Genomic DNA, 20,802 nt, shown 5'->3' on the forward strand with positions numbered 1-20,802 from the left:
AAACAGGAGGAGACAGATCTTTGCTTGTGTTGTTTTTTAAGTTCATTCATTCAAAACTAACTGTAAGACGCTTAACTACATTGCAGTCTGTGTTATTGTTGTAGACCTAATTATCACCTTTAAAGTGTTTGTATGGGCAGAAATCTGTGCCATCAGAAACTGAATTTGAATAAGTTCAATTTGAATTTGAATTGCTCAGATTGAATCTGAATTGTAACTTGAATAAATGCTTTTGAAAACTGAATTTGAATTAGTCTAATTTGAAATTGAATTTATGGTTTGAAAATGATCATCACTAAATTGAAATTGAATTTTATATTTTGAAAATGAATTGATTTGCTTTGAAACTGCATTTTATCCTTTAAAAATTCAGCTCTCGAATAATTTCAGTTTCACTTCTCACCATTCAATTTCAGTTCCAAAATTCAGTTTTTTGGAACTTACATCCGGTTCCGGTTCAAGCGCAGATTAATAGAACTACGTTTTACTAGCGGACCGAAAGTGTTACTGACGGGAATCTACAGCGTCTTGAGCTGAATTAAGACTTCAGAAGTCATTCGTCATGTCGAATGACCAGCGGATGAACTCTCAGGTTGGTAATAAATGCATTACATGTATAAGAACAAGCGTCATGTTAACAAAAGATAGCCGTACAGTAACTGTTATGCTTATTGTAGCAGTTAGCTAAAAACGCAAATTTAGCGTAGTTTGCCCTGAATTCAGCTTTGACAAACAAATATGATCGACTGTTTCTAGTAGAATTCCAAAGTTGTCATCTTGGACCCTCTCAGAGTACCCCCTCTGTATGCTTGCAGAGACCCCTACAGTAGGGAAACATCCAAAACGGTGTCCAAACCTTTGTATTTTAGCTTTATTTATGTCTTACACAGCATCCCAACTCTTTGGCTAACTTAATAACACAGCTCCACCTCCTGCAGTTCTCCCTCTGAACCACTAGATGTCTCTGTTATCTAAATGAAGACGTGCAGCACAGCAACCACAGCAGCGCTCAGATCACACGTGTCCTGTTATTATGTATAAAAGCATGAAACAGGTGAGACAGGTGGGATCAATATTAATGTTGTGGAAATATATGAAAAAGCAACAGAAGAGTGAAAACATTTCGTGTTTCTAGAAAGATCTTTCAGCTCATAGCTGCTCACAGACTGTATTTACAAGTGACAAACTGCAACTCTACAGTACATCTACAGTATATATCAAATATATTCTGTATTCAAATCTATTGAGTGATGTTTGAAAGTCTTTCCAGGTGAGTTTGATCCAGGAGGGTCTGAAAGCCAGAGTCAGACAGAGACTGTGCAGAGACTGTAGAAGGACAGAGCAGCAGCAGAGCAGTCCAGATACACTGATGATCCTCTGTCAGATCCAGAGGGACACACAGGGATGATGCTGGACTCTACATTGTGTCTGACAGTGGAGCTGTTCTCAGAGCAGTTCACTCTGCAGCACTGACAGTCATCTGCACTTCTTCTCATTCCTCTGTCAGTCACTGCTGGATGAAGCTCTCCTCTCCACCTCCCAGTAACATGGCCCAGTCAGAGCGTCTCTACACACAAGCTGCTGCTGCTTCAACCTCTCTGGATCATCAGGACACAGCTCCTCCTCTCTCAGCACACACACCGTCCTGTTTACCATCATCAGCTCCACCTGCAGAGAGAAGAAGGAAGAGCAGAGGAGATAAACGAGTGTTTCCAGAGACTCTTCATCAGCTGTCAGTCAGTGATGCAGCACATCCAGTATAAAGAGCAGCAGGGACTTCAGTGCTGGGACTGTACTAGGACTCATTGTTGCTGCACTTTTTCTAATCTTTGGATTTTTATTGAAGTTGATGAAGATGTTTTTCCCTCCTAGTTTGAGTTTGGACTTTCATTCATTAGAAGAACCTTGGTGTGTCCACTCTGAGCTCTGTAGGAACCCCAACAACAAGCCCAACAATCCAGATGGACGGTTCCAGCTGTTAACTGGAGGAATTCCATCCAAACATCTGCTCTCACTAAATTCTTCCTCACCTACAGACTGTGTTCTTCACTGCTTTAAACTTGGAAATGAATGCAGTCATTGGTCTGCGTGCTGCTTTGTTGAGAGAGCTGATTGGCTGTTGACAGCGTTTGATCAGAGCGTGTCAGCTGTTACTATGGTGACCATAAAGGTGAGAAACAGGAAGTGTTTGTGTCCAATCCTGAAGCCTGTCACCATTCTCCTCTCACAGCTTCACTGAGAAGCTGCAGCTTCACAGGAAACACTGGATCTTTGTTTCATACTGACTGTGTTTAGTACAATACTGCTGACAGCACCACCCACTCACTCCATCACTCTACTGACCTCAGAGACTCCAGTCTGTAGTCTGGACTCTGCTGAAGATCAGACAGCTGCTTCACATCTGGATACTTCAGGTTGTTCCAGCTCAGGTCCAGCTCTCTAAGATGGGAGGGGTTGGACTTCAGTGCTGCTGCCAGATAATCACAGCTGATCTTTGACAAACCACAGTTGATCAATCTGCATAAAGAATGAAAGATGTAAGTTTATTAGACAAAGTGTGAGCTTGAAATCATTCAGTGTTTCATCATCTGTTCAGAGCTGAAGAAGGTTCAGCATGTAGAAGTTTAGAAAATGGAAACTCCAAACAGCTGAAGCCAACAGGAAGCAGCTTCAAACAGGAAACTGTGCAGAGTTTCAGACTATATGTCCTGATGCAGCCAGTTGGATTTTGGAGATTTGAATCTCTGTTCTGTGACTAAGTCCTTGAATCATTTCTTCCAGTTGGTCCAACAAGACAGACTAAGTGTTGGACATGTGTTGTGGCTCCATTAGGGGAGCTTCTAAATGTGATGTGATGGCCCCTCTGGGTCTGTCAGGTCACAGGACTGAAGAGAGCTCAAACTGGGCACACAGTTGTTCCAGTCTGGACCAAAGACTCTATACTGGGACTGAGGGACTGCTTTGACTGCACCCACTGGGACTTTTTAAAGGCTCATGTTCTCACTTAGATCATCAATTTTTACTTACATTTCTTTCTGGGAAAAATGGGGATTACTTTGAAAACAGGAAGTATTTTCCCCAATAAGCAGCCCTGGATTAGTAAATCACTCCAACATGTTCTCAGGCAGAAGAAGCTGTCTTGTTATGAGGGAGAGAAGAAAAAGATTGAGGCACAGAAACTTGTTGAAAGAGAGATAAAGCAGCTAAAATCAGGTGTAAAAGTAAAGCAGAGGATGAGCTGAATAAAGGACACTCAAGGCTGGCTTGGAAAGGAATGAAGTCCATGGTGGGGATGCAGAACAAGGAGCAAAGATGAATGTGATGCTGAATCAGCAGAAGACTTGGACTCATTTGATTCCAGCTTTAATATCATTGATTTCAATGAAGAGCTTTGTGATTGTAGCAAAGGGCTGGTAGCTCTGAGAGTCCCACTGATGAGGTGTTTGTGTGGAAATCTCTTAGTGGGACAAAAGAGAGAAAAAGCCCTGGTCCTGATGCTGTGGGAGGGAAATGATTGAAGTGTGCTGTGAGGAACTGACTGGGAGATTTTCACACATTTTCCAGTCCTCCTTGGAACAACAGGAAGTTCTCAGCATATGGAAACAAAGGTTAAGTGTCCTATGGCACTCAGTGATGATGGTGCTGCGGCCCCACCACCTCCACCTCTTTGTAAAGGAACTAACTGTCATCTGAAGCTTCAAATGGAACTAAGACTTCCTCCACTAGGTGGCAGTGTCTGATGAGAAAGTGTTAGTGGAGCTGGCCTGGAGTCAGAAACAGGAAGATGCAGGATTTGGGCTGAAATGGGGAAAAGTGGTTAGCACTAGTGCCTTAAAGCAAGAAGGTTGTAGGTTGAAGCTTGTTGGCCTTTCTGTGGAGGTTGGATGTTCTCCCACAGTCCAATGAAATGCTGCTTAGGTTCAATGGTGCTTCTAAATTGGCTGTAGGTGTGGATGTGAGAGAGTGCTTCTCTGTCTCTCTCTGTTGGCCCTGTGATGGACTGCTCACCTGTGCAGGTGGACCACGCCTCTTGCCCTATGACAGCTAGGGCACAGGCTGCAGCCCTGTGAGCCTAAGCTGAATAAACAGTTAGCAAAAATGATCCATAGATGGCCTGAAATCCCCCAGTTAGCAGTTTGGTAGATAGCTATGACATGCTAATCCCATCCAGCAGCTGTATTCTACCTGTAAGCTGATCCCTGCTGAGCCAAAGCACTTTTTCATATACAAATTACAACCTTTAATAGAAACCTATTGGTCAGCATCTTATTAGCCTGCTGTTAGCTTCATTCCACAGAAAACTGAGAGAAACTAACAGAGTTGATAAAGAATAAAGAGAAATGTGCTGATTTAAAGCCTTTGAAGTGCTTCAGATGATCTCTGTCCACTTCTGTCCACTCATTCATTCATGTAAGCTTTCTAATGCAGCTTTGATCTTCACAGTCTGCTTCATGAAACTCATTCTAACCCTGAATGTCAGAGTGTTCCTCCTTCTCTTTCCCATCATTCATGCTGGCAGTGGAGGAGATTTGGATGTTGGACTGTGTTTTGGATGATGTGTGTATGTTTGTGTTGGACTGCTGTCTGTAAAGCAAACGCACATTTTGCTTTGGATTTCAGTGTCAGACAGACTTTAAGGTGGAATGAAGAGTTGGAGAGTTTCACAGTGAATTATCCAGTGGAGGATTTTTCTTCTTCTTTGAAGGTTTGAAATGTGAACATTGTTCTGCTGCAGTCAATGGACTAAACCAGAGAAGAAGAAAACAGACTTTACCATGAAGATCCTCAGTGTGGATCAGTATAATATCAGCCTGATGTCTGCAGTTTAGTGTCAGCACAACTTTCACATCATATTCATCTCAACACAACTAAAACATGCTGACTGACCTCAGAGTTTCAAGTCCACATCCTGGACTCTCCAGGAAACCACACAGATGCTTCACTCCTGAATCCTGCAGGTTGTTGTTGCAGTTCAGGTCCAGCTCTTTCAGATGGGAGGGGTTGGACTTCAGTGCTGCCAGATAATCACAGCTGATCTTTGACAAACCACAGTCGATCAATCTGTATAAAGAATGAAAGATGTAAGTTTATTAGACAAAGTGTGAGCTTGAAATCATTCAGTGTTTGATCATCTGTTCAGAGCTGAAGAAGGTTCAGAATGTAGAAGTTTAGAAAATGGAAACTCCAAACAGCTGAAGCCAACAGGAAGCAGCTTCAAACAAACACAACAAGAGAAAAAACTCTGAATGTTTCACATTAAAGTCGTACATTTCTCATAAAAACAGGACAAAGACTTGAAAAAGTCGTGTTTTTCCTTCCAGGAACCACAAGGCTTCACTTTTAAAGGTGAAGTGTGAAAGAAATGGACATATTTGAAGTCCAACACCTTTTTCCAGTCACATTATTAAAGCAGACAAACTACAAGCTCATTTTCATTCCAACACGTCATCTTCTGACCTGGACTAACAACACTGGTCTCTATGTGCAGCTGGCTGTGAGACCAGTGCTCAGGGAGCGTCTACAAAGTGCAACACTGAAAGAACATCACACACTCATTTGCTTCCATCATCCAACCTGAAGAGGAAACAGAGACGCCTCCCCTTCAACGTAAAAGCTGCTCCTTTTGGACTCAGTATCAAAGAAAGTCTACAGTATAACATAGAAAAGACAGAACAAAGTTTTGGTTGCTTTAAATTGTGCAGAAATGAAACTACACTAAGCTCAATTATGTGACAGACATTTCATCCCATGTCAGTTTGGCCTCATCCTGGGCCGGATTATCCAGCACACACTCTGACCACAGGCCCAGGGGCCACGCACAGCTGGGCTCCATCCAAGAGACAGGAAACAAACCAACACAATAATAAAAAGCACCATGTGATCTTCTTACATCTTCAAGACAAACATAGTAAAAACATGAGCATATTTGTTTCCTGATAAAATGATGTGACAGGTAGAACAGAGTAAAGTGGTGGTGTTACAGCCTTTCTCCCCTCTGCTGCCGAGGCTGTTAGTCTCTCCCAAACTCAGCTACAGGACTTCCAAATGAATGAAAGCAGCAGAAGTGGCTTTACAAATGAAAGAGGAAGAGGAGAAGAAGAGGAGAGGGAGGCCACCCTGACCATCACTCCAGCTGAAAACATCACACTTTGTCAGGGGTAGACATTCGTTCAAACACAAGCAAGAGAAATAAGACACTGCAGACCAAACTCAGAGTGTATAAGAGCGTGCGCACGGGTGAGTGTCTCTGAGGAACACACACACCGAATGCAGGCTTGCTTCCTTTATTTATAGGGCAAAGCAGGTTACATAGTACTTCCTTTTTTAACAGAAGTCGAAGAGGGGTTAGGTATTAGATCAGCTTATCTGATCTTTCACACACTGGGATAAGAATACAGAAGTATATCATGCTTTATCTGACATCACAGACACCCAAGTAAAGAATGCATCATTATATCATGTTTGTCAAACATCTCAGACACTGAGGTAAGGAATGCATCATGTTTTCCTTTAACAATAGACTTGGTTAGGTGATTCTTCAACAATAGGCTTGGTTATGTGAAAATATATGAACACTTGAATATAAGGCACACTTGATTATCAATGTAAGGCATACTTGATTATATTGTATTTCATAAAAATCCTCTTACACACTTCCATTAAAGTTGGTGAGAAAATGTTGAGCAGGATGAGCTGCTGGCTAATCTGGAGGCTGTAGCAGCAGCTCACAGTCACAGTGGATTTCCACTAATGAAAAAGCTCTGGCTGCTTCATTTCTCATCTCATATCAGAGACTTTAAAGCTTCACTGAAGCTGTACTGTGATGCTTCCATATCCCAGTGAGGCCTCCATAATGATTTCAGCTGTTCTGTACACACACTGTGTGCCCTGTATGGCTCAAAGTCTCTGCAGCCTGTTTTTATCTGCTATCATCAGATCTTCATCATCCTCATTCACATCCCTCACACACTCTACAGCCTCATCAGCACTGACTTCATCTTCACTGACTGATGGAGCACAACATGAACCTGTGGAGGCTGAAACACTGTCCTGTCAAACATCTCCCCGTCACCACTCCACTTCTGTCAGCCTTTAAATGAACCCTGCTCAAGTCTGTCACTTCTGTTTGGAGCCAAAAGGAAAAACTGTTGTTCAGTCGTTTGGAAAGACAACATTTCTGAAAGCACTCAAACTTCTTCACATTTGTCTTCAGACACATCCTGAGCATTTAGGAACTAAAGAAAGTTTCAAACATCAATCAAAGACCTGAAATATAGAAAAACTACAACAGCTGCAGTCAGTGAACTCACCTCAGAGTCTCCAGTCGACAGTTTGGACTCTCCAGTCCAGCACACAGAAGCTTCACACCTGAATCCTGCAGCTGGTAGTTTTTACTCATGTCCAGCTGTGTCAGATGGGAGGGGTTGGACTTCAGAGCTGAGGCCACAACTTCACAGTGAGACTCTGAGAGTCCACACTCAGTCAGTCTGTGATGATAGAAAATATAAAATGTGTTATTATAAAAGCAGAAAATCTGCATTATAAAAACAGACTGAATGTATATGAAGACAAAACAGAGTGAGGTCATAATCTGATGACTCTGTGATGATAGAAAATATAAAATGTTATTATCTATCAATCAATCAATCAATCAATCAATCAATCAATCAATCAATCAATCAATCAATCAATCAAAGCTTTATTCTTCACATGCAGGTTGCCCTGCAGTGAAATGGGACCCCCCCCCCCCCCCCCCCCCCCCCCCCCCCCGACCTTACACATATAGCACAGACATTACATGGGGATACAGGTCGGAGATTGGTAGCATTAGAGAAAAAAACATTGAAATGTTCACTACAATGGGGAAAGTACAAGAGGAAAAAAAGAGACCCCTACTCATGCTATGCTTCCATGGTAGGACAGTATTAGAACAGGAAACAAAAAAACTCCTCTGCACAAAAAGCACATAAATGTCCACAGCACAACATTGTGAAGACATGACAAGCCACAGGGTTGGGTGAGGGGTGAGGAGTAATCCGAAGCGAACACAGCAGCCGCCCTGCACAGCGCTACCATTCCAGCGCGGCACACAGACCCGCCGTGTTCCCTCGCAGGAAACAAGCATCGAAGGCATTGGAAAGGCAGGGGGGATGAGTGAGTGCTTATCAGTGTAAGTGTATGTGTATGCGTGTCCATAGTTCAGCTGAGACAGCGTCCTTCGCCCTGCCAGGCTAAGTAAACAGTCTACCAGCCAACCCAGGTGGCCTTGCATGGAATGGGAAGAACAGCCATAACACAGTTGCTATCAGGGAGTGATTGTTTGGCTCCAGCCTTGGGCCTGCAGCTGGCGCCGTGATGGGGGTTCGCAATTTTGATGATTTTGTAAATTTCCATGCGAGCAGCCCAGGAGAATTTTCAGGCTGCTCTTTAACACTCTGACGCTGGCCTCTCAATCTCCCGTTGGAGAGACGCGAGCCTCCCCATGATGGTATCAAACTTCTGTTCCGTGGTGTTGTCATTCTTTTGATTCTGAGACCTCACAACTGCAGTGATCCGTTCCGCGATGTGTTCCAACTTTCGCTCAAGGGTTTCATTTTGAGCAGGCCTCTCTCTGATGTATCCCCCCATACGCTCAATGGTGTTATTTTGAGCCTTCACAGCAGCTGTAAGCGTCTCCAAGGTGTTAACCATATTACGTTCGTTGTGAGAGGTCGCGCCTCGTCCCATCGCTTCGATTCTAGCGGGCAGCCTTAGGGGGGGATTGAACAGCCGGTTCCGCTCTCTTATTTCTCCGATAAACCAGGGCTAAGCCAACTCCGATCAGCAAGAACCCTGTTATCATGGTTCCGAATAGATAGATATCTTCAGCGTCCTCGATCGACATTCCCGCCAGGCACATGACCCTCCAGTTCTTCCACCCGTCCTTCGTGTATCCGGCAGGGAAAGTCCCTCCAGGGCACTCAGGCTCTCCCGAGCCCAGACTTCTCGTTGAGAAAAGGGTGTCAATAGCATTCAGAGACCAGTTGATCAAATCCATAATTCTCTTTTAGGTTTTAGAGAACGACAGTGAGAGACTGTTCCAGGGAAAGTAATGCACACGAGACAAGACAAGGACATAGAGGGTAAGCAGAGAAGATAAGGGTAAGGAGGAGAGGAGAAAAGTACGACCGCCTTTGCTGAGAGCCAAGAAGAAATGCAGAAAATCTGCATTGTAAACAACAGACTGAATGTATATGAAGACAAAACAGAGTGAGGTCATAGTCTGATGAATCTGCTCTTCACATCTGTGCTTCAGCTCCTCTTACTGTGTTTGACATGACACAACGATTGAGTCTCTCTCAGACCTGCAGACTTTTAATGAGAATCTTTGTTTGGCTTTAATCTGCAGATGAAGGAGGAAGATGGTGTCACATTTAGGCTTCCATAATGTCCACAGTCTGTCACTGAGATCTGATCCAGAGTCAGAGTGAAGACACACATTTGGACTGTTTCCTGTTTTGACTCCAGAACATTTTGAATGAGTTCAGCTCAGTGAAGAGTTCCAGCTGGAAAGATGATCTCTGTTTGCTACCTGCTGTCAGGTACGACTGTTCACGTCCACACGCAGGAAAAACCTGCTGACTGTTACCAAACGGAGCAGAAATCTCATCACTGGACAATAATGATGAATGAACTCAGAGCTGCTGATATCAGATCTGATTTCAGGGGAACTAAACACAGAAATGATTGGCTCATTTTAGCTTTCTGAGCCATTATCTGCTGGTGTGTCGCTAGTTGGCAGAAAATGATTTGTATTCCTGTTCAGGGCTTCAGTGTTTATGAGTCCAGATCCAGGTGACAGCAAGTCAAAATGATGTTACCTGTCTGTGTCCAGCAGCAGCCTGTATTCACTTTGAATATTGTTATAACCTGACATGGATCAGTTTGTCTTTGATTGGTTTGTAAATGTCACTGTTTCCATTGGACCTGAGTGACGTACAAACACAGAGAGGGAGAGAAAGGAGAGAGAGGATGGAGACAGCAAAGAGAGAGCAAACACAAACAGGTGAGAGTGGACAGGTGACCAAGGTCAGCAACCAATCAGAGAGCTTCTGTTTGACCCACAGTCACTGATGATGACTGCACATAACCAAGCAGTGTGTTACTCTGATATCAAATATGGATCCTGCTCTTATAATAATGATCATCAGATGATATTATTGTGTTATTTTGTAGCTGAATACGATGTTTGTGTGATTATCAGTGAAAGAAGCAGTGAGGAGGATGGAGAGAGAGAGAGGACAGAGGGTGAAGTTAGAAACACTAAAATGATTTTTCATGGATTTCATGGATGATTTGAGTGATTTCCAGCAGGACACTTAAACATGTCAGTGGACGTCCTAAAGAACATATTCACTGATATGAAACGTGTCATTGAACAGGATCAATTTCAGTGGAAACATGGTGGAAACAGCTGTGACTGCATGGATGTGACACACTTCAAATCTGTTCTCCACTCTTGGATTTGGGATCCATGGAGCTGCTGCTGAGTCTGTACAATAAAGGAATGGTGTGGAAGGTTGCAGCGTACGAACACAAACACTTTGTGCTTACAATCTGATTTTATTTTCAACATTAAACTACTAACCTACGCTGATCAATGATGTTAGTGATCACATCTGGACTCACCCAGCCTTTCTGCAGTTCCTCACAGCTGGAATCAGTCTCTGTCGTCCCCGCTCTGATGTGTTGTACTTCTGCAGGTCCAACTCACCGAGAACCTCCTCTGACATCTGCAGCATGAAGGCCAGAGCTGAGCACTGGATCTCAGAGAGTTTCTTCTCTGATCTGTTCTCTGACTTCAGGAACTCTTGGATCTCCTGAAATAATGAGAGGTCGTTCATCTCCATCAGACAGTGGAAGATGTTGATGCTTCTGTCAGGAGAGATTTCATCACTGTTCATCTTCTTCAGGTTGTTGATGACTCTCTGGATGGTTCCTGGACTGATCGCTGTCTGACCCAGCAGACCTACTAAGAGTCTCTGGTTGGACTCCAGACAGAGGCCATGAAGGAAGCGAACAAACAGGTCCAGGTGGCCATTTTTACTCTGGAGGGAATTCTCCATGGCTCTGCTCATAAATACATCAAGTGATTGGAGATCTTTGTTATCAAAAACACTGAAAATCCTCCTGATTAAAGATTCTGATTTTAGAAACATCTTCAGCACCTCTGTCTTCCTGTTGGTGTGACAGTGGAACATGTAGACTGCAGCCAGAAACTCCTGAATGCTCAGATGAACAAAGCAGTAGACTGGTTTCTGGAAGATCACACACTCTCTTTTGAAGATCTCTGTACAAACTCCTGAGTACACCGAGGCCTCTGTCACATCCACACCACACTGCTCCAGGTCTTCTTGGTAGAACATGATGTTTCCTTTCTCCAGATGTTCAAACGCCAGCCTCCCCAGCTTCAGAAGAACTTCCCTGTCAGCCTCCGTCAGCTCCTGTGGACTCGTCTCATGTCCCTCATGGTACTTGTTCTTCTTCCTCTTTGTCTGAACCAGCAGGAAGTGTGAGTACATGTCAGTCAGGGTCTTGGGCAGCTCTCCTCTCTGCTCTGTAGTCAACATGTGCTCCAGAACTGTAGCAGTGATCCAGCAGAAGACTGGGATACTACACATGATGTGGAGGCTCCTGGATGTCTTCATGTGGGAGATGATTCTGCTGGACAGCTCTTCATCACTGAATCTCCTGAACCACAGCTACAACCCAACATTGTTGAGGCCTCATCTGCTCCTTTCCTGACTGTAGAGGTTAAATATGCAACAACCAACAAATAAAAGAATTTGGTTCATTTCAAAGAAACTCACACGGTGACCAAGTAAAGTAACCGTAGTAAAGGAAACAACATCCCGTTGATGGTGGGATTATTTGAAAGATTTGCTTTAGTCACGTCACCAAATGCAGTTGAACCACCCGTGGATCCATGTTTGACCATTCTACCACTCTGAGCTCTGCTTTTTAATTATTTTATTATTATCATCATTCATTTATTCATTCTTTGGAGGGGGGCTATTTCCTAATGCCGCCCTAATAAGCTGATGTTCAAGGGGAAATATAACAGAAACTCTTTCAGTGTTATTCATTAATAAATTAACAGATAAACTGTGAAGAAGAAAAAACTGAGATTTAAAGGAGAGAGTGAGAAACTTGATCATCCATCCTCATAATACATGTTTATCAGTATCTGCTGTGACCATACTGCAGTAATAACTACAAGTCTACATTTCTGTGACTGTTGATCAATCACAGCAGGAATCTGAGCTCATCTCTGCACACAGAGCAGCTTCAGCTCTGGGATAAACTGCTCGCTTCACGTCCTTCTCAGCTCACAGACACTCAACCTGATATTTTCCTTTAACATTTGATGGTATAATTCATCTGAGTTTACACTTTATCTGCATGAATACAGAAAAACAGAGCCAAACACCATAAACCATCAGTTTCACCATGTAGAATATATTGTTGTTTCCTTGCTTTTAATTCAGAGAAAAACTCTGATTTGGATTTTCTCTGTTCTCTTTGCCACAGCCCATCCCAGCAGCAGCTGAAGCAGCTGACTGTCACAACACTGAATAACACTTTAGGAGGAACGTCTTGATGCATTCTCAATCATCCAGGAAAGTAAATCTCCAAAAGTTGATTCTGTTCATCTGGACGTAGCGTAAATGTGTCCCAGCTGGACTTTTGTCAAAGCTGGAAAGGTACCTAAAGAAAGCTCCAGCCGATCCAGGTGAGAAGGACAACCGCTGACTAAGCGACCTGTAGCTATCCCGTACGTGTCAGGAGTATCAGAGCAGTTGAGATGCATTTTTTCTAAACACCGGGTCTCTGTGGCTTTTAAACCCCAAAACACGCTGCCCCAAAAACTGGTCCACCCCAAGGATCGGGTCCCCCGACACAAACAGAGTAACATAGTGTACGCTGTTAAGTGCAGGAGGATTGGCAGGATTTATACATCGGGGAAACCAAACAACCTCTGGCTACAACACAGCAGAGCCACCTCGTCAGGCCAGGACTCTGCAGTCTATTCACACCTACAGGCCAGTGGACACTCTTTCAAGGATGAGGATGTAACATCCTGGACAGGGAGGAACGCTGGTTTGAAGGCGGAGTCAAGGAGGCCATTTACGTGAAAAGGGAAAGACCATCTCTGAATCGAGGAGGGGGCCTAAGGGTACATCTGTCACCATCTTACAATGCTGTGATTGCAGCCATTCCCCAACTCTCTGTGAATGGGACTCATGGACACTGATCTTTGATCAGTGGTTGTTGATCAATGGTCATGAGAATTTGCATAATTAAGATTAAGGAACTGACCTCTCAGCCCATTGTTCCTTCAGTGGGCTGGTTTCAGTCATTATGCAAATGTCCTGTTTATAAGATTGAAACCTGCCGTCAGCTGAGGCTGAAGGAGTCACTTGGATGAGTGACGAAACGTTTCTCCCACTAAACGCTACGTCCAGATGAACAGAATCAACTTTTGGAGAAAGTTGAATCAGTATTTCAGCATTAAGAGGGTATTTTAACACAAACATCAGTCCTTCTACTTCAGTATGTTTGACACTTTGTTGACCCCTAAATTAACTTTATTGTTAATGAGTTTTCATGTTTCTGTAATCCACCAGTGTGCTCATGCTTTTTTAATTGAAAAGAGATTTTTAATGATCAAATATAATTATTTTTGTTATTTGTGGATTTTAAATGTCCTTGACAGAGACAGATGATAATCATTATCCTGCACTGTGGTCTCAGGTTTGGTCCAGCTAGCACAAAGAATGGCTATGTTGAACTTCCTCCTGGGATCTACACTAAGAAGTGAGTCCAACATTAGCAGGGTCTCTTTCCTTTATCTGGATTCACTTTAGCATTCACAGTCACGTGAAGCTTGTTATTAACTCGATAAGTCAACCCAGGGTTTCAGCTGAGCGCTCACATGAAACACATGGTGTTGGCAGCATCTGATCAATCATATTCATGGAGACGTGTATCAGCAACAGAGCAGCTGAGTTTGCAGAAGGAAGTCAAACTAAACCACAGGAACAATATGAGGAGATTACACACATAATAAAATACTAGCAGTAACACAGCTGCTGCAGACAAATCAGTCGTGTGATCGTGTGTGAGAGGAGAAGGACTGTAGAGGAGTTTGGTGTTAAAAGCTCTGTATGAATGTGGGAGACTTTGAAGGGCTTTAAAAAGGCCAATATAAAATAAAAGGCAGCAAAACTGCTGAGTGTGAAAGTCACCAGACTTATCAGACCTCTGTGATTAAGACCTGTAAGAACACCTATTTGTACTTGTTGGCATTATATCAAACACACACGTATATTAAGCCTTTGTTTGAACTCTGGTTGAATTTGTTACTTTCAGACTGTGAAACATCACAGAGGCTGCAGCTGCAGATCTTTTATTCACCTGGAAATTTACTTTAAATGTTAGATGGAAAATGTATTGCTCAGTTTAACCAAAGTAAGAACAATAATCCATAAACCTTCATAAAGACAAACATCTCCCAGAACATTGAGCTGCTGAAGTGTCACTGAAGGGAAAAACTATTTGTCCTCCTCCATCCAGCAACACCTGAAACACCTGAGTTGAAGCTCCTCCCTACACTGTGTTTGAAGCAAAGCACAAAGGAGACACCTGCTGGAGCAGCTGGAGTCCTACAGACACTCAGCCTCTTCACTACACAAACACCTCCTACAACATCCACTCTTTCCACTCTGACTGCTGTGTTTGTGGAAACACTCCAACACACACCGCTTCACATACCAACATAGAAATGTGTGTGAAAAAGAGCTGAGCTGATATTAAACATGAGGATTTATTCAAAAATACAGGAACAACATCTAGACACACATTACCTCTCAGCAGCAGAAGAACATCCTTTAAAGTGAAGACCAAAATCCTTCGACTTGTTGCTCTTTAAGGAAACACAGCTGGGTTCAGGTCCAGGCTCTGGATTAGTTTCAGGGTTATGTCCAGCTGAGCCTGGTACGCCCCACAGCTCTGGGCTTTAAAACAACACACACAGAGGTATGAGTGTGAATAATGATGGAGCAGTGATGTGAGTGCTGAGCTGTGACATGGAGAAGAGTCATGGACAGTTAGAGATGGTCATCTCACCTCTGAGCTTTGGTCTGGCTCTCATGTTCCCCACACAGAGTGCTTTTAGAGGGAGGGACTCCCTCCTCTCTGTCCTCACACTGATCCATGCTGCTCAATTCACATCAGCTCACACACACTTTCTACCTTCACCTGCAGAGGAAACACAAATCATTCATGTGCACATCAACTGAAATCCTCCTTTCCATCATGTGTGCTGTCCAAATATCAGCTGAATGCAGTCAGACAGCAGTGTGAGGCACAGGAAGCTGCCATCAGCTGCTCTACTTCTACTATCAGTCCACTAGATGGAGCCATGAAGCACACATGATGCATTCACTGACACACACTGATTCACTGTGACTGGAAGTTTAAGTACATTAAGCCTCCACTCATCTACATTGTGCTTACAACCCACTGCCCCCCATCAACCTCCTGGGGCCAGGAATGACTGGAACTGAATTGGAAACGGGCGTAATCAAACATAAATCTGTTATTCTTATCCAACCTGTCTGCCTGGACACAGTTTGCTGACCAATCATGGAGCCTATGATTCGCTTTGACAACAACTTCATGAATGTGGAAATGAAACTGAGTGTCAGCTGAGTGTCGAGCAGAAGAGGAGTCAGAGATAAGTGACAGAGCTGCTGACTTTACAAAGAAAACTAAAACCACGTTGAAGAGATTAAACAGATAATACAATCTAACAACAACAACACAGCTGCTGCTGCAGACAAAACACATGTATGAGTGTGTGACAGGAAAAGCACTGAACAGAAGTTTACTATTAAAAATGCAGCATGTTGTAAAAAGTTTGGTCAGTGAGACTGAAAAATGGCTGCATGAGTTACTATTGTGAACAAACCCCTATAAGAACCCTGATATTACCTGAATAAGATCAAATCCTGATACGTAGTGCAGACCTTGGTAAGAGATACGCTCCAACTGGAATATAAACCTTTGGTGTGTTTAATCCAGTCAGTCTCTGAGTAACTCCACTCCTCTGCTTTCTGTTGGAAGAGAAACGAAAGTTTGTAGCACGATCCTTTTCCTCAGAGGCCTGTGTTGAATTTATATTACATCTAAGATAAAAAAATAATTCACAAAGTCTTCTCTGCCCTCCTGTCCTCCCTGCAGTCTCTGTGAGCTCCGCAGAGTGATTATAAAGACCCGGAGCTCAGAGTTTCTCCAACACCGTGGTCAAGTGTGAGCCACGCCTGCCACCCGTTATCTGCCAGGCTTGCGCTTCAACGCTAAGTTTTACGGTAGTGCTGCTTCTTATCCCCTTTTGCTGATCACACACATAACAACACACATGATTTTCAGGAAGTTAACAGAAATAAAGCCACAGTGTCATTTGTTTTTCACTCAAGTTGTCTTTTCTTCTTAATTTTTCTGGTAATGCTTCTTCATTCATGATTCATTCAAATCTAAAATAACTTCAACAAATGTAAAATATTTCTGCAAATCATCTTTTATAGTTGAAATTCAGTTCTCATTTGGCTCAGCTGCTCTTTCATGCATCCATAGTTTCACCTCAAACTGCTGCTTGAGACACGAGAAATTAAAGAACAACTCTGTTCAAACGGAGAAACTTTGAAGGAACTCAATAATGTCATTTAAATGGTTTCAGGTAGGTGTATGAAGGTTCTGTATTCAATCATATATGATAGTTGACATGAAATTCTGAATTCATCTTCTTGGACACCCACACTGCATAATTCTGTAGAAATGAAATTAGTCATTTCTAATCAATTTCAACATCAAATATCATAACATTGCATCAAAATGCGTAAAAATGATTCTTGATAGCTGACCTTAAAGTCTCTGTGCATTCTTCCTCTGGGTTACCTTCTCTATATATTTGCAGTTTAACCACCAAAAGCTGCAAGGTTTCAGAGAAATAAAAGGAATGTTCTACTCAAATTTAATAAGATTAATTTAATAAACAATAGAAAAAAATCTTTGACAGTTGTCATAAAATTCTTAACAAACTCCTCTTCTGTCTGTAGCTCAGGAGTTAGAGCAGGTCACGAAGTAACTGGAAGGTTGGTTGTTTGATACGAGATACTAACCCCAAGATAGAAAACTCTTCAGCACAGGAAAAGTCCTTGAATGAGTCATTTGTATGAAGCACTTTGAATGCTCAGAGTAGAAAAGCACCATATCAGAACCAGCCTCACCCACTTGTGATGGGTGGGTGGCTGTGGCTCAGGTGGTAGAGCAGATCAGCTGCTGATTGGAAGGTTGGTGGCTCGAACCTTGGCTTCCCCAGCCTGCATGCCAAATATCCTTGGGCAAGATACTAACCCCAAGTTGCCCTCTGATGATTAGTTTGCACTTGTGTTTAGAAGTGCTTGTGTGAATGAGGCCTGTTGTATAGAGCACTTTGAAAACTCCAGGAGAGTAGAAAAGCACTATATAAGAATCAGTCCATTTACTACATGTCCGCAACGTTTCATCTCCAACCACTGCAATATTATTTGTTAGGATCGCTGTTCTCTCCGGGTACTCCGGCTTCCTCCCACCGTCCAAAGACATGCAGCTTGTGGGGATATTTAGTTGGATAATCCAAATTGCCACTAGGTGTGAATGTGTGAGTGAATGTGAGTGCGAATCATTGTCTATCCCTGTGTGTTAGCCCTGCGACAGACTGGCAACCTGTCCAGGGTGTACCCCGCCTCTCGCCCTATGACAGCTGGGATAGGCTCCAGCGCCCCCGCGACCCTTAAAAGGATAAGCTGAAGCTGATGGAGGATCGCTGTTTCTTTCCTCAGGGTTTTGTGATGCCTTTTTGTTTTTGAGAGTCTTTTGTGTTTTAGTTTGGCTCTTTGTATATAAGGATGGTTAATAGTTTGCTTTAGGATTTACTATATCCCATGTACCCTGTTTTCATATTGTAGTTTGTCTTCTTGGTTTTGTAACACTAAATATCTGCTTTTGTGATCCCTTTCTGTACTTCAGTTATGTCCCTTTGTCTGTCTTGTCTCTCTGTTTGTCTGTCATTGTCTGATTTCCCCATCTGTCATGTTTCCCATTCACTTATATTTCCCTTTCTGTTTTCTACATGTCTGCGTATGTCTCTGTGTATCATTTCCTCTTTTTTTATCATCTCGTGTCTTGTGAACTTAGCTTTGAGTTTTACTTCCCCCATTTGGTTAATGATTTGTTCCCATCAGTGTCTCAGTCTCGTCTGCATTTATCTATCTCATGTTCCCCTGTTCAGTCTGTTCTCCTCTATGTAATTTAAGACTTGTTCTCCATGTTTTCCTGTTTTATTGTTTTAACTGTTGCTTCCTGTGACTATTGTAGTTTTCTCCTGCATCATGTCTCCCACCTGTTGCCTCTCGTCTCATTATCCAGTGTGTATTTATTGTCCCCGTCTTCTTGTGTACTTTGTGCTTTCCTTGCTCTGTGTTCCCATGGTTTTGGGGGCGGTGGTGTGGGATTGATTAAGGAAATGGCTGAGTTAATAGGAATGACCAAAATGAGAAAAATAAATCGATCTTCAATAAGAGAAAGGATTATTCTAAGAAGGAATATTTTTGATGGATCAGAATTATATAATGAAATATGAACAAAATCTTTTGTTAATCATTGTTTATTAACTGAACCTTGTTGAATTTGAGTAGAACTGTTTTTTAATTTGGCAGAAACACAGCAGCAGTTTGAAATGAAACTATCCAGGCTGTAGAGTAGACGAGCAAAGTCAAGAATCCACTGAGATTTTCATGACAACAACTAAGAAGGATTTCTTAAATGAATTGTTGATACGCTGTTATAATAATCCACTGAGCTTATTGAATTTGGGGAGAAATGTCCTTTAATGTGCAATCACACAGTGGGCTGAGATGAAACTGCACACAGTGTTGGTGTCCCAGAAGAGAAATCAGGTAAAAATTTAGTGTCAGCTAGTAAGCAAGTATTTAAAAAATATTTTTACAGATATCAAATTTGTTCTGTTATATAAAACTGTAATTTATACTAGTCAGGTGGATCATCAACGATCATCAATCAGTGCAGTACCAGCAAAATTCAGACAGACACACAAACACACACATCCACAATTTTACTGTTTTAACACAGTATCATAAATCTAATTAGAATATGCTATAGTCCTTTAAATACCAATTTAAATATATTTCAAAAATATATTACAGCTTTTTTCAGTCTGTTGAACAAAAATCCCCAAAGAAGAAGAAGCACTACCATAAAACTTTGTGTAAAAGTGCAAGAAAGTTTAAGAGGCTTACAAATGACGGCTCACATAACTGCGGTGTTACAAGTCAACCTCGTTGATATCTGTCATCATGAACAATGCTATGGTTTGTGCTGGAGCGAAGCTGCACACAGCTGATATTATCAGAAAAAAATACATACTGATTCGATTACCTTCACACGCAGATTCACACAAAGACGACCAGCTGCATCAGCGAAGTTTAGAGAACAGACAGTGAAACTTAAAAAAAGGAAACACACAGATTTCGGGGAATGCTGGGGCTGGGGAACATCAGTAATTAGAAACACAAAATGTTTCTAAGCATTTGTAAATGTTTGTTGGAGGGTTTAGAGGAGCTGAATCATTTTGTGTGAAAGTTAAAGTCAAACACACTCTTAGTAGAGAGAGACTGTGTCTGCAGATCAAACAGGTCTCACTGTGATGTCCCTTTAGTCAGACTCTGTCTCTGCTACATTAATGACTGAAAGTTGTCACGTTCTTATTTAGTTAATACTCTTTAAACCAGGTGTACACTTTTAGTTTAATACATTATAGATTCTCTGATGAAGAAATACGGTATATATATGTAACCTGATGAAGCGGTATCTAAAATGTTTTTATGTTTGACATACCAAGACTGTTTCACACTGCAGGAGTTGCAGATGATAAAACAAAGACTGTAAAGCTAAGCAGTTTGTTTGCTGTTTATCACTGCCTGTCCATTAGTCAAATTAATATTACTTTTATCAAAAATAATTTCCCGTCTGTATTTGGTCTTCCTCCATAGTCACCATAGTCACATCATTGTGTTTTGTTGATGTTTCCCCTCCTTGTGATTCATTCAGTGTTCCCATGTCTGTTTCGCCCCCGGTCCCTGTGTGTCGAGCCGTGTCTCTTAGTTTGTATCCTGTTTTATTTGGACAGTCTCGTGTCCTGTGTTCAGTGTGTTCAGTTTTGCTTTCTCCTGTCTCATCACATCTAATTTGTCCCTGCTGTGTCCTCATGGTTTCCACTTCCCTTATCATCCCTCTGTGTATATATTGTGTGACTTTCCTTTTGTTCATTGTCCCTACATTGTTTAGTTTCACTTTAGCCATGGCATCATTATGTTCATTTCAGTCAGCTGTTCCCCCGTGTGTTTCCACTTCCCCTGATCACCTCCTGTCTGTATTTAAGTCCTCTGTCTTTCTTTATTCAGTGTCAGGTCGTCTGCGTTGCCTCCCTTCAGGTCTTATCACAGTTGATTCAAAGTTATCACAGTTTTGTCACAGTCAGTTAGTTTTCCTAGTTTGGTTTCAGTTTAGTTTTTGCCACTGCTCATGATGCTTTCATTTTGTATTCACGTTTATAGCCTAAATAAACAGCTTGCCTTTTTTTTTCAAAACTTAGTTCTGTCTCCTTCCCTGTCTACACTTGGGTCCACTTCATCATAACAC

The 20,802-nt window shown here is 42.3% G+C and overlaps 2 protein-coding genes across 4 annotated transcripts in view; both read right to left on the reverse strand.

Moving 5' to 3' along the window:
* LOC112431168 (protein NLRC3-like) overlaps positions 1-19,562 on the reverse strand; it is a 101,718-nt gene extending 82,156 nt beyond the window's left edge. The window contains exons 1-4 of the mRNA XM_076882549.1: positions 19,540-19,562; positions 16,036-16,157; positions 15,169-15,300; positions 14,907-15,056 (exon numbers count right to left, since the gene is read on the reverse strand). Of these exons, the coding sequence (XP_076738664.1) occupies positions 14,907-15,056; positions 15,169-15,257 (239 nt within the window). The 5' untranslated portion in view covers positions 15,258-15,300; positions 16,036-16,157; positions 19,540-19,562. The remainder of the gene's footprint in view (positions 1-14,906; positions 15,057-15,168; positions 15,301-16,035; positions 16,158-19,539) is intronic.
* LOC143416891 (NLR family CARD domain-containing protein 3-like) lies at positions 1,060-11,749 on the reverse strand. 3 transcript variants are annotated; one of them, XM_076882564.1, is made up of 4 exons: positions 10,669-11,749; positions 7,311-7,487; positions 2,344-2,517; positions 1,060-1,668 (listed from the first exon to the last, which is right to left on the reverse strand). In XM_076882564.1, the coding sequence occupies exons 1-4, from the start codon at positions 11,685-11,687 to the stop codon at positions 1,659-1,661; spliced, it is 1,380 nt and encodes a 459-aa protein (XP_076738679.1). In that variant the 5' UTR covers positions 11,688-11,749; the 3' UTR covers positions 1,060-1,658. The 3 variants fall into 3 exon arrangements, with proteins under 3 accessions (XP_076738679.1, XP_076738682.1, XP_076738681.1); XM_076882567.1 differs by lacking the exon at positions 7,311-7,487; XM_076882566.1 differs by lacking the exon at positions 2,344-2,517.
* Positions 19,563-20,802: the final 1,240 nt, after the last annotated feature.

This window comes from Maylandia zebra, linkage group LG3 (genome assembly GCF_041146795.1).
Source record: "Maylandia zebra isolate NMK-2024a linkage group LG3, Mzebra_GT3a, whole genome shotgun sequence".
Taxonomy (NCBI): domain Eukaryota; kingdom Metazoa; phylum Chordata; class Actinopteri; order Cichliformes; family Cichlidae; genus Maylandia; species Maylandia zebra.